Source organism: Pungitius pungitius, chromosome 9 (assembly GCF_949316345.1).
Source record: "Pungitius pungitius chromosome 9, fPunPun2.1, whole genome shotgun sequence".
Taxonomy (NCBI): domain Eukaryota; kingdom Metazoa; phylum Chordata; class Actinopteri; order Perciformes; family Gasterosteidae; genus Pungitius; species Pungitius pungitius.
The window spans coordinates 19399608-19413597 of record NC_084908.1 but is presented as its reverse complement, the minus strand read 5'-3'; the positions used below and the strand labels follow the sequence as shown (position 1 = coordinate 19413597).

The following is a 13990-nucleotide window of genomic DNA, read 5'->3' as shown; positions in this document are numbered from 1 at the left end:
GAATAATGTACATGTGAGAGAAGTCAGAAGCTGTGGAGGTCAAATACATGTGGAGGATTACAAGTATGAAGCAACAATACATGGAAACTACCTCAAAAGGTTGATGTTGAACTTCAGCAGTCTGGAGGCTTTTTGTTAATAAACAGTTTTATTATTTATACGTTTGCTTTGGAGAAAAACTTTAGTAGAGGAATTAATTCATGGAACATTTCCACAGAATCACGTCAGAAATATGGCTGATATATAAATAAATGTTATTTAAGAGCCGATTAATGACGTTATTTAACGTTCTCTGTTTATATATTCATTTCAGTTGCCATTTACTTAATAAAAGAGTTATTGATGAGCGGGAATAGTGCTGTAAAGCAGTATTTTATACTTTTAAAGCAGCACGCTGAAGGTTCTGTGAAGTCGGCTCAAGTTTATCTCTTTATAAACGTACATTAATAACTTATTTATATCACATGTGAATCTGTACATTCAACCACTGACCAAACAATGCTGAGAGAAGTTTGTAACTCACCGATCACTTTGCATCTCCACAGAAGAAAAGCAGTAACAACAGCACCAACACCAAGGACACCAAGAAGAGGACCAAGAATCCTCCAGACGTCTGTCGTCTTCTTCTCAGCACCTGAAGGATCATCCGACAGAAGATGAGAAGAAGAGCAGCTTTTCATTCAGACACACAACTCCAGGTCAGATCATGTTGTGTATAAAGACGCTGTGGAATAAGAGGAGATTAGAGTTTTATGAAGAATACAAAAACACTTTACCAGGATCTTCTGAGGTTGGAGGGACAGTTGTAATGGAGTCAAGTCTCTTTGGGTCTTTAGCTTCTGCTGAAATAAAGATAAGAATCTTCTCAGTAGCAGGATGGATTCTTAGTAACTTCAGACTGAGTCAAAGTTAAAACATGCATCTGAGTAAAGGACACATTTCAGGAAACAATGACCTTGATGAGAAGGTATCAAGGAGATGCAGGTGGATTTATTCATTTAAAATAAGATTCTATAGAGCATCAGCTGTGATTTAAAGGTTCAAAAGCTTCCCCAGAAACATCAGCCGTGTTTGTTAAGAGTGTTTTTACATCGTGAGAAGAATCGACTGGTCTCCAGGTTCCTCGTGTTCTTCACGTTCACTCGGATCATTTTGAGGAGATGCTCAGAAACACGTTGCGCTCATTTCCTGCTTGGAGTGTCAGAATAAAACAGAAGGCATCTCGCTTACCGACAGTGACGTTGATGACAGACCAGGTGTAGAGCTTTGGGATAGAGACTGTGAAACGTCCACTGTCTGACTCGTGGACCGAGGAGATCTTCAGGGTGAAGGTTCCTGAGGTCAGATCTTTATGGTCCAGAGTGGTTCTGTTTCTGTACTCAGTCATCTGGTTCTCAAAATCATCTCTTCTGTCTCGGTAAAGGTGGACGATGTTGTTTTTCCCGGGGAGGTCATCTCTCCTCACCTCCACCAAGAACCCTCCCAGGGGGAGTTCACAGGAACATCTGAGCGTGACCTCTGCACCCTCAGGTTCCTGGATTGACTCCGGACAAACGAGCCGTTGGTCTCCTGGAGGAAACACACATGAACACACAGTAAAACCTGCTGCTACGTCTCATTTTGTCGGTTTAATTCATGTGGACCAGTACTGAGTGTGTCATAGACAGCTTAAAGTTAAGGAAATGCAAATGTAACATTTAATGGTATTTCACCTTTAACATTATGTGAATGTATACTTTCAAATTTTCACAATTCAGCAGGTTTTGTATTATTGGTAACACCGTTTTTCTGTCGTTGTCATGTGACCCACAGGGACCTCTGGCTGGCGCCCTGGACTCATAGCATGGGGAAAAGCTATTCTCTTCCGTCAGCATGTGATGTCACAGCTTTCTTTGTATCATACCCAATTAAACACATGAGTATGAATTAATTGTCGCACCAATTTGTATTAATTAACCTCCCCACCTGCTTTGGAACTTCATGGAGGTTTCATGTAACTTTACAGATTGTTTTGCCTATTTTAGTTAAACACACACACGGTGACTGAGAGCTCCATGACTTCATGTTTCATGTCCGTCCATTTGTTTTAGCAATAGTATCAGAGTCTATTTTCAAATACAATCATTTAAATGTCTTCTCATGTAGAATTCGTCACATCCTCAACGTCTTCAAAACAGTTATGCATTCCTCATCCAAGTGAACAAAACATCTCAAACTCAATTTAATTTGAGATAAATCTAGTAGAGTAATAACATCAATCTACCTGTGACCACCAACAGACACATAGTGAGGAGACGTAAAAGTATCTCGAACATGATCCAGGAGGTGCAGACGAAGTGCATTGTAGTCAAACGGCAGTCGGCGGGCAAGTGTCCTCGGCAAATCTGATCCTCCCAGAAGCCTATAGTAAGCGTGGCCGGGGCATGGGGAAGCGATGCCACGCCCTCTGAGGGGAAGGCATCCATTTTCAGCAATATGTTGTCAGCAATGTGTCAGCAACGAATCAGGTGACCGAGGCAGACAACATCTGCCTGTCGGGGAAAACAAACACGCACGCGTAGCCAAACCAGTCGGCTCAAAAACCAGTCGGCACGCAACACCGGTGGTACCGCCGGATGTGTACTGCGCATGTGCACCAGCATCCCGGAAATTCTGAACCCCATTCACGCCTGTAGCTGACAGCGAAGTTGTAAACGCTTTTTATACCTTTAGTTTAAGTTTTTCAACCGCGAGAGACAAAACATATCCAGTGTACCTCCACTGCAGGTAGGAAGAAGTAAAAAAACACAGATTACTGCACGGCCCGTTGTGACCACGGACTACTTTGTCTCACACGGAGCTACTGAATGAAACACAAGTAACGGGGGCTAACTCCTGATTTAATTCCTAGCTTCCTGATTTAATTCCTAGCTTCCTGATTTAATTCCTAGCTTCTACAATCCACTGCCCCCCGAGATAAAAACATGTGTTTTGAATACCTCCAGAGGGCCCGGGGTGAAGCTGCCTCCTGTCCCGCCCCGCGGAGCACATGTCCGGCTTCAACCTGGTCCGAGTGGACGCTGGCGGCGGGGGTCCCATCCGCCTGCCGCCGGGGGAGACGGTGCTCGGCCGGGGGCCCCTACTGGGGGTGAGTCCTGCTGGGGCTTTAGTTTGTTCTGGTACTGTTAATGCCCTCCCTCAGCTGTGCACATCAACACACATTGTTGTCAATGTAATGGTAGTGCTGCAGTAAGTATGCTGTTTACTGTTGTTGAATAATCAGAACATGTGTTTATTCTGATGGTTCAACCTGTTTTTATTTATAGAATATCACGGTTCCAGCTTTGCAAATGGGAGCATTGGTTGCTTGTTGTAACTGTGAAGCCATTTTTCTCTGTTTTCACTATTTGTGGGAACAGATTAATTAAGCACTTCGATCATTAGTTAATCATTTAAAATGACCTCCAACTCCAACAAATCCTGCTTTGACATTATACATGAGTAATAATAATCTGATATTTTGATATATAATAGCACAACAGTCACAAGAAACATCTTCTTTCTTTTCATGTCATGCATTAATAACATCAATAGATAACATTAAGGAAGATGTGAGTGTTCCCCTGAACCACTGGAGGACTCCAGTGTTTTACGGATCGAATGGATCAGAACCTCACCTTTCTGACCCCTAAAGGACGTGTTTTGCACTGAGGTTGTAGGTTGATCCGCGTGTTTGCTTCTCTAACCTCCTGACGTGGACCCTTTTGCACTGACGCTCTTCTTCTGATGCCCCAGGTCAGCGACAAGAGGGTGTCCCGCCTTCACGGGCTGCTGGAGAACCTGAACGGAGAGCTGCGCCTCAAACCGGTACGTCCCCTCGCCCCCGCCGGGTCATTTGGGCCGGTGGCCCGCGGACATCAGAGGGTCCTCTCGTTTTTACCATTTCAGTAATGTCCAGATGTTTTAAGCCTTAAAGGTAGTCTGAACGTCATTTCAGTTCTTCACCACTAACTGATCGCAGGGAACATCAGCTCCAAGGAGACTTTATCGGAGCCCGTGTCGTACCAGGTGACGTCTCCATGGTAACGCACGTTTAAAAAAAAAAAAGAAACAGATGAGAAAATAAGAGTGCAGAGGGTCGTTTTCGCCGCGTGTTTGAGCCCCGTTTTCTAACCGCTATTTCCATCCCGGATGTGTTGCAGCAGTTAAACGGTTGGTTCGTCTCATCCTCCAGACCCACCTGAACCCGTGCTTCGTTCAGGCGTCGCCCGCCGACGACCCCCGACCTCTGCAGAGAGACTCGTGGCACCCGCTGCGCCACGGGGACCTCTTCTCCCTGCTGCCGGGCCAGCTCGTCTTCCAGGTGGAGGCCGTGGGCGGAGCAGGCCGCCCCCCCAGGTACTCTGCAGACGGAGCGAGGCCAGAGTCTCCAATTAAGTCGAGATGGAAAAGGCTGATTAAAATTCTCTTTTATGTCGGCGGGTTCAAGTGTTTTCCCGAGGACTCGATAAAAAAAAAAAAACAGCGCACGATCGGGGGAGGAGGTGGGTTCGTGCGGCGCGCGGGGGGGCTCCGAGGATGTTTTATCCATGAGTCCGTTTGTCCCGGAGCCCTCCGGTCCGTTTGAAGTGTGGATCAAACAAACGGAGGCTGGTGCCTGCGTGGCGTGCAGAAGCTACAGCTCGCCTCATTCATCATATCAACGGCCCTTATTATATATTATAAATCAACTTATATGATGAAAATGCACTTTCTTGTTCTTTTTGAGTTCGTATCGTTATGGTTGAAATGCACTTATTAAAAGCTAAATGGCATTTAATGTAATGTATCCGAGTGTCTTTCCTCCCTCAGTGTCGTCTGTCAGGAGTTTTGAAAGTGGACTTTCATTCTTTCACGTAGGAACAGTCGGCTGTTTGTTGAAGGAGGGCTTCCCGTCGACCCTGAGCCAGATGTGGAGTCGCCTCCGTCAGCAGCCGCTCCGCCCGAGCAGGAGAAGGAGCAGCAGCAGCAGCAGGAGAAGGAGCAGCAGGAGGAGCAGGAGGAGGAGGAGGAGGAGGCCGCCGGCAGGAGCTCAGATGAGGTTTGTTTCTTTCATTGTGATGCCATGTGACGTCATTGTAAACCAGGAGATTTGTTTGTTGTCCTTTCCTTGTTTGATTGAGTCTGGTTTTGGATTCAAACATCTGGCTCTCCGGTGGTGGACATGTTTGGAGCACAGTAACCTACGTTTAGAATTGGTGAAACACTACTAATAATGAAATCCTTTTAATATCAATCATTTGAGCGGATCGGCGTTGGTTTTTCAAAGTCTCTGCACACTTCAGGGAGCTTTCTGCTTCTGTTTTCATGAAGAGAGACTCTCCAAACGAGGCCCAGACCCGCCGCGGGGACGCCCCCCCCTCTGCCCCCCCCTCCGTCTCCAGGAGGAGAGTTTTACCTGCGTGGATGATGGCGGCGGCGGCGGCGGCGCCAAGCGGCCCCTCCTCCTCCAGCCCAAAAGGTACCGGTTTTTTCTCTAAACTAAAGAAAAAGTAGAAAATTCAAGAAAAGTCTAATAAAAGTAAAAAGTTCTTTCCTTTGACCCGGTGGCCGCTCCGCTGGGTCTCGTAATCCGGTGATTTCAGTCGCGTTCTGGTCCTCTGAAGCTCGTCTCTGTGTAACAGCTGTGAAGAGAAGCAGAGGACCTTCAGCCGGCACCAAACCAGCAGCAGGCGCCAAGCAAGCCCCGCCCACCAAGGCCCCCTCACCTGAGGAGGCGGAGCTCCGCGAGGAGGAGACGCCGAGGAAGAGGAGGAGGAAAATGAGCGATGAGGAAGAGGAATCAGCTAAAACAGTTGAGTATTGTTAGTGGGCAGAAAGTGCGTCTTTTTAGCAAGAATGATTTTTTCTTTTTTTTTTCTTCTGTGATTTGGTCCAAATGGGCCTGATTTCACGCTGCGTCTTACCTGTGAATCACTGTAAAACACATCTCTCCGTGGACCAACAGAACCCCCCCGTTGATGTTCCTCCTCCTCCGCAGCGCTCAGCCGAGAGGTCGGAGGTGAGCGACGAGTCCGGCGGCTTCCCCGCGGAGGGGGCGGGGCCAGAGGAGGCGGGGCCAGAGGAGGCGGGCGGGGATTCCCCGACGGGGGACGCCAACGCGGCCGGCCGGTCCGAGAGCGAAGACAAGAGGCGGAAAAACGCCCGACCTCGGCAGAGAGCTCCGTGTGCGTACGGGAGCAGCTGCTACAGGTAACGCCTCCACGCGCCTCCTTTTCCACGCCGCGACCCGCTCGCAAAATGACGCCCAGATGGCTCTGATCTCGGTGTTAACGTCACATCAAAGGACACCCGGCTCTGTTCCTTCCTCCAGGAAGAACCCGGCCCACTTCCAGGAGTGCAGTCACCCCGGTGACCCGGACTACGAGGAGGAGGAGGAGGAGGAGGAGGCGGAGCGGCCCGAGTGCCCCTACGGCACCGACTGCTACAGGTCAGGTGCTCGTAGGCGTCGTCTCTGATTCGGCGCTGATTCCCATCATTTATCACAAGAAAAACTAACTCCACTGTGACTTTGTCTCTTCGGCCCCCGACAGGAAGAATCCTCTTCACAGGAAAGAATACAAACACACAAAGAGACCAGGTGAGACAACCATAACCGTTTCATCTTTTTAATCAACATAATCCAATTTAATATCATATGTATTTGTTATATTTGTTATAAATGTCATCTGATCAAAACGGGGCTGTTTATTGAGCACATTGTTTCATCTGAATTTGGTAAAAGTCAATGTTTTCTGAAGATTTGTTTCGTCTTTCATCTGAGCTTAGACATTTGTTTTTTTTTTTTAGAAGGTTAAAATGTAATCTCGAGACCTTTTGAGGACATCGATGCAGAGGAAATGGCTTTCTGATGAGGAACGTGATTTCTTAAGAGTTTTTTTTCACGCCTCGGTTGACATTTAGTTGCGTGTCCCTCAGATTTAAGACCTCGACTCCTCTGACACGAGGAAGGGAAGCGGACAAATTAACGCCTCCCTCTTATCTCCCCCCCCCCCCCCCCCCCCAAACCCCCCCAACCCCCACAGAGAGACGTCGTATGTGTTTCTGAAGTCAAATATGTAGTAAAACTTTTACTTTACTCATTAAGAAATGTTCCATCAATACACCGACGCACTCAAAGGGTTTCGACCCTTCCCCTCCCTCCTCGTCTCCCCCCTTTGACTCACCCCTGTTGACACCGCCGATGCTTCCACAGCTCGCGCCGCACGCACGGCCCCCGGGAACCCCGCCGCCGGCGAGGAGGACGAAGACGAGTACGAGGACAGCTTCATCGACGACGACAGCGAGGACGCGGGCGACGACTCGGACTACGCGCCGCCCGCCTCGGACGACAGCGGGCGGGAGGACGTGGCGGCGCTGCGGGCGGAGGCGAAGGCCTTCGCCAGGAGGAGGAAGTAGATTCAGGCCGTGTCTCCGTGACGGGGGGGGGGGGGGGGGGACTCCCACACCGCAGGAAGGAGGACAGGTGGACCTGTCCCTTTTGGGTTTTTTGTGTGAGCCACAGATCGAAATGTTCACACAATAGCATCAGGAGCTCCGGCGCTGTCGTCATGGTAACCCCCAAACTCCACGGCGACCCGCTGTGATTCCCGGCTGATTGGAGAAAATAAGGGGTTTGTATGAAAAGCACGTCCCGAGAGGCTTTAAATGCAAATTGTAAATGGAACAATTGGAACAATCTTCCCAAGGTCGCCGGCTCGTTCACTGAAGAGAGAGAGAGACGGCGAGCGCTAAGTGACGGCGAGCCGGGACGAGGCCCGACCCGACGAGGCCCGACCCGACGAGACACGACCCGACGAGGCCCGACCTGACACACCCGACCCGACGAGGCCCGACCCGATGAGGCCAAAACCGGCGAGACCCGACCCGATGGATGGTGGTTTCTCCTCGTGTAGCGATGTGAAATTTAGTTTTTAGAGGTCTTATAATTATTACTCTTTGTTGGAGTATTTTTCTCACTTTGTTTTAATACATTTTTTTACATTTGATGAAGTCTTTCCTGAGTTTTGATTCTCTGGCGTTATTATTTAAAAAAAACACTTTACACTCGTATATTTTGACTTCCACAAAATGTTAAACCGCAACAGTAGTCGTTTTATTTGATCTATTATTATATAACGTGGCTTATGTTCATAATCTTAGATTAGCATGTCAACATGCTAACGTTTGCTCATTAGTCTGTTGCAACAATACAAGAAAAATACACAATAACATTGAATATTACTTTTATTGAAGTGAACTCAGCTTTGATGCGATGCAACACATCGGTTGCTGATTAAAAATAAATATAAATAATCATTTTTTGTTTAAATGATATTTTGAACACATTTAACATAAAATACACCATTTAAAAAAATTACATGTTACATTAAATTAAATTACATTTTCTAAAAAAACACAATCTTGGTTGAAAAAGCTTTGTTTTTGTGTTTATGTCTTTATTCTAAACGTCGACATCACAATAACACAACACACACTGTGCAGCACCACCAGTAAACAGTAAACACAAACATGTTATTTCCCTTCAGGTGTTTGTTAATTACACCTAAAGTTGGTTTAGTTAGACACACGTCTGACATCGCGCTGGAATTCATGGTCGACTGAGCGTGCAAATCAAGCAAATAGAATTAAAGGGACTTTAATTGAGATTAATACGAGAGAAAAACAGATTTACGCTTTCAATGTTTCTCACATGAGTCCTGAAACCACATAAATAAGAGCGAGTTTTCTGCACTTTTCTCTCTCATCGGTCAAAGAGTAAAACTAGCAAATCCAGCACTGGATTATGATCATTGATGCACTATAATAGAAAAGTACCCCAGAATGTCACTTCTAGGTTCTCTTCAGATATTAAAATAGCATGAAACAGCTGTCAGACGATACAATGAAGTAATGTCGTCATAATCAGAGCTAAAGAAGAGTTAAATGTAGAAGTCAAATGGAAAATAAACATGAATGCAGTAATATTAATCGAAATATCATTAATAGTAAAACGCTGACAGGGAACATGCTACAGCACAATGAGGACATTTTCCTTTAATGCCTTAAGTACATAAATACTGTTTTGAATGCAGGACTTTTCTTTGTATTGGAACATTTTCACATTTTCAAAGTGAAGAATACTGAACGGCTCTCCTTGTGGCTCGCTCTGAAATGGAGTCCCTCTGTGAAATCGATTTCCTCCACACTTGACTTCCCTGATGGAGTTTTGAGTCGTGGTCTTGAGACGCGCTGTGAGAGCCGCTGTGTCACGGTCTTTAAATGAGACGGATCCGCTCACCACCAGACGCACGTTTTCTCATCAAACATCACTAATCGTGGTTATTGTGCAAATAAAACAAGGGGAGCGTGGCTTCACACGGAGTCGTCATGGCAACGGGCCCGTTCCCAGAAGAAAGGCGCGTCGTCAGAGTCGTTGTCGCGCTGCCCCGTGATTGGCCCAGAGAGTGTTTGTCTCAATTTTGTATCGATGCTCCGCTTCACTCAACTGTCTTTTTTGCACTTTGCAAAGTGCATCCGAGCCATTTACGACGTTTGGGGGGCGCGGAACCGCTCTCTTTTCACCAGGATGAGAACGTCCTCACCGAGCCGGAACCAACGTCCGGGTCAAAGATTTTACACCAACGGATTCGAGCAGAACTACGCGCACGAGGCCCCATTGTTCCCTTCTCCTCCTTCCTACGAGCTACGCCCGCTACGCCCAATAGAGGGCAGCGGACACGACCTGCCTAACGAGTTAGCATCATGCTGGGTTTTCTCGCTGGATTTTGGTGAAAAATGAAGGAAATAAGCTCTTTGTTCAGCAAGAGAGTCTTCACTATACACAAGGTCACATGATGTCTTGTCACAACCATTAAGCTACAGGATGGAGGGGGGGCGTTTGGTTTAATTTAGCCTTCAGCCAGCAGGTATTTTATGTGACAATAAGAACTAAACATTGCGAGCTCGTGAGCTATAAAGCTTCTTTTAAGGCCCGCAGACGTGGAGGCGAAGGAGCCCGTAAACGTTTTAAGGTGCTGACTCATCGCTGGGTCTCGGCTCTCCCCATCGGTTCGGCTTCAACAAGGGCCGAGCACCCGGTGTTTGGCCTCCTACTTCGGCCGGGCCCCGTCCGGCTCCTCCGTCACCCGGAGGGAGCAGGTCCGGGCCTCGCCCTCCTCCAGCGACTTGGTGGCGACGAACGTCACCAGCCTCAGCTGGAACCGGCCCGCGCGCTTCAGCCGCCTGTGGTTGTGCCGGACGCTCATGAAGCACAGGGTGTTGATGACCCCGTTGCTCATGGCGATGCACTCGATGACGTAGAAGACCACCAGGGAGTTCCTGCCCCTTGATATGAGCGCGGGGTAGAAGTCCCGCAGCAGGGCGAAGCCGTAGTACGGCGCCCAGCACAGGACGTAGGCCACCAGCACCAGAATCAGCACCACCACCGTCCTGCGGCGGCTGCGCAGCCTCTTGCGGATCTGATCCGTCCTGAAGCCCGGCACGCCCTTGAACCACAGCTCCCTGGAGATCTGCACGTAGCAGACGGACATGGCGGTCACCGGGCCCACGAACTCCAGGGCGAAGACCAGGAGGAAGTAGGAGCGGTAGAAGGCCTGCCGGTCCACCGGCCAGATCTGGGCGCAGAAGGTCTTGTGCGGGCGGCCCTCGGCGTGCGGGTAGGTCATCTCGGAGGCCATGTAGGCCGAGGGGATGGAGACGAAGACGGGCACCATCCAGACCGTCAGGATCACGCAGAACGCCGTCTGGATCTTCATGCGAGGCCTCAGTGGGTGCAGGATGGCCATGTACCTGCGGACAGACACAACGCTCAAAAGACTCAAAGCCAGAAGCTCTTCCCCACCCTCCCCCTCCCTCCCGCCGGGCGCACCGGTATCTTTCCATCTTCCCTCCGATGTTTATACACAAGACAGATGTCGGCCCCCGGGAGGAACGGAACATGGAGCAGCGCCGGCGGGTCCTCGAGCGTCAGCGCGGTGATGGATCGGGTTCGGATGCCAAATGGAAGCAGCTTTTATCATCGCGGGGGGACGTGCATCCTGCTGGCGGACGAGGCTCTGTAGTTGGGGCCAAACTCGAGTCCGCCGCCTGCGACGTGCTGATTTCACCGACGCGTTGATGTGTTGAATTAGTTAAAGCCGAGGGTTAAAGGATTCACGCCGCATTCCCGCACGGAGGGAACGCGCTTCTGAGCCGCTCAATTGGAGCCTCTCAGCGGCGCAAACAAGGACGTCAGCCAGGCTCAGAACTAGAAGGGGGGGGGGGGGGCTTCTATTCTGCAACACGAAAGGGGATGAAAGGAAAGGAAGACGGGATGTCCACATTTTACTGCTGTAAACATACTTTGTGACAGAGAAACGCCTCTCTCGCCAAAATAAAACAAACTGTATTTTGTCCTTTTTCAAAGTGATGCGAGGTTCTCACAGCACAGAAATACAAAGATTTACAGCAGTAAAAAGCTGAAGCACAAACATCGTGTACGATGTAATGTGTTGTGTGCAAAAGAACAAGAACAAAGAACAGATGACACAAATGACTCCAATAATGTCCCTTAAAGAGCTTTTATCTTCACTTTAATTAGATCAGTTTGTGACTGACTCTTTGAATGGATCCTTCTACCTGGAGACCTCGGTAATAATGGCCCAAGGAAGTCGGAGTCAACTGATGGATGGATGCGTCAACGGACTGGGACCCGTGCCATACCTGCCCTAACCCCGCCCCTTTAGGCCCCGCCTCCTCTGTCACCTGGCTGCCCCGCCCGTCTACGTCTCGTTCCCCCCCCCCCCTGCAGGTAACTTGACCCTCTAGGCCTCCTCTGCCCACTGATTGGTCAGAGCCGCCGGTTGACCCCGGGCCTCACCTGTCCACGGCGATGGCGAGCAGCGCGTTGGTGGACACGTAGAGGGAGACGGTGCGCAGGTAGTTGGTGGCGGCGCAGAGCAGCAGGCCGTGGTCCCACGACAGCTGCTTGACCACGTAGTAGTCCAGCAGGAAGGGGCAGCACACCGCCGCCACCAGCGTGTCCGACACCGCCAGGTTGGCGATCAGCAGGTTGGTCAGGTTGCGCAGCTGCTTGTAGCGAGCCAGGCTGGCGATGAACAGGCAGTTCCCCACGCCGCAGACCACCATGATGCCCACCAGGACCGCGGCGATGACGATGGTGGCGGCGAAGAAGGCCCGGCCTCGCGTGGTGTCCGGGGCCTCGTCCGGGGGGACCCCGTAGTCCGGGAAGTCGCCGGCCAGGAAGTAGTCCGGCGGCACGGCGCTGCGGTTGTTCGGGTCGGCCATCTTGACGGATCAGGTCGCCATGATGGTCCGGGTCTGAACAGTTTTAACGACGGGGGAAGAAAAAACACAGGACGGTGCTTCTACTTTCGACACACAGAAACATGATTTCAATGTTAAAGATGTGCGGTCCTGCCGACGGCGTTGCTAGGTTACAGAGTCCGTGGAGTCTACTTGTTAGATCTGTCCGCGGGTCGAGGAATGTTTCGTCTCGTCTCGGACGACTGAAGGAGTTCATTTAGAAGCTTTTCTAACAAAGTGCGATGTGTGAAGGATCGCCACTGATCACGGCCCCTGAAGCACTGAAGTAGTAGTAGAAGAAGTAATTTCGCTTCAGTAGAAGTAGATTCCAAACAAGTTACGATTGAGCTTAGATCAGGTTACTAGTCGTGCAGGCAAATGATTACTTCAAAAATATATCTTCAATCAATAAAGCTTTCAGATACAGAAGTAAAATGTTGCATTAAAAGAAGTAGAAGTACCTCATCTAAAGAAAATAGACGGCAGATTCACAAATGAGAATATTCATTATCTGCAGCTGCTATGTGCATCTGTTGTGATAGTAATTGTTCAAATTCTATAAAGAAAATGAAATAATTCTGGGGTAATTACAGTAATAAAAGGTAATTACGTCTGAACATTGTCCAATTACTTTGGATATTTAACCAGTTATGACTCGATTCAGGCACATTAGCGACCTTCATAACAGCTTGCAGAATATAATAGTTATAACAATGAGAATGACGTATGACTTCCTGAGGTTCTCTCGGGGACCCCCTGGGGTCACCGGACCACCCTTTGGGAACCACAATAGAGGGCGCGACGCTGTGATTAGTGAGAAATGAGAAGAGATCTCAGCAGCAGCGCGACAAGCTGAAAATATACTTTAAACATAAAATACAACACCAAATAATTCTGCGTTTTGAACCGTAGAATAAAGAATAAATTAAAAAAAGCAGAAGCAGAAAGTTTTTGTGCGGAAAAGAATCAGCTTTTAGTAAAACGTAACATCCTCCGTTTTGCATTCTCATATTAAACACGAATTCTTTCACAGTTGAGTCGAACCGCGCGTGTAAGACGTGACGTTAAAGCACAAAGTATCACAGAACACAGACCTGAAGCTGCTGCTCCGCGCGCGCTCATCCACTGAATGACAGGAAGAGCGCGAGGCGCGTTCACGACGCCCAGCGAACACGCACAGACACGCGCACGGTCTCTTTATTCCCTTTGGAATAAATAATCATTGGAGTTTAAATTTCCTTTTTTTTGGAGTAAAATAAAAGATTATGGGCGGGGCTTACTGTGATTGACGGGTTGAAATGACTCATTCCTTGCTGACCTGAGATCAGTTCCTACGGAGTCAGCTGCTCTTCACTGCCGGCTAAAAAATATATTTATTTTTCCAATTCAATAACTTAAAATAGTGAACAAATGAAGGCACTGGAGCGCACGACGTGAACCGTTTTAACAAAAGGAAGCAGGACGCAGGGAGGAAGGCGTTTGGCGATGAGTCATCGTGTGCTGGATGCCTCTCAAGTCTGATCCTAAAAATCACACAAGGCCTGAGACCGTGTGACAGAACGATGGAGAAATGAAACACTATCCTTGTACTTTTATGAACGATTAGTCGCTCTGCTCCCAGGAGACCAAAGCACTTAAAAGCTGTGAAAACACTGATAATAGTTCT

General features: G+C 48.7%; 2 protein-coding genes across 2 annotated transcripts; one reads left to right on the top strand and one right to left on the bottom strand.

The window, feature by feature from the left end:
* The first annotated feature begins 2631 nt into the window (after nt 1-2631).
* Nucleotides 2632-7450, top strand: aplf (aprataxin and PNKP like factor). The gene is made up of 11 exons (XM_037472061.2): nt 2632-2766; nt 2985-3127; nt 3775-3846; nt 4214-4377; nt 4879-5059; nt 5332-5479; nt 5643-5812; nt 5966-6210; nt 6332-6448; nt 6552-6598; nt 7214-7450. The coding sequence occupies exons 2-11, from the start codon at nt 3029-3031 to the stop codon at nt 7414-7416; spliced, it is 1446 nt and encodes a 481-aa protein (XP_037327958.2). The 5' UTR covers nt 2632-2766; nt 2985-3028; the 3' UTR covers nt 7417-7450.
* A 442-nt stretch (nt 7451-7892) lies between these two features.
* On the bottom strand, nt 7893-13514 carry prokr1a (prokineticin receptor 1a). The gene is made up of 2 exons (XM_062564267.1): nt 11879-13514; nt 7893-10809 (listed from the first exon to the last, which is right to left on the bottom strand). The coding sequence occupies exons 1-2, from the start codon at nt 12304-12306 to the stop codon at nt 10110-10112; spliced, it is 1128 nt and encodes a 375-aa protein (XP_062420251.1). The 5' UTR covers nt 12307-13514; the 3' UTR covers nt 7893-10109.
* Nucleotides 13515-13990: the final 476 nt, after the last annotated feature.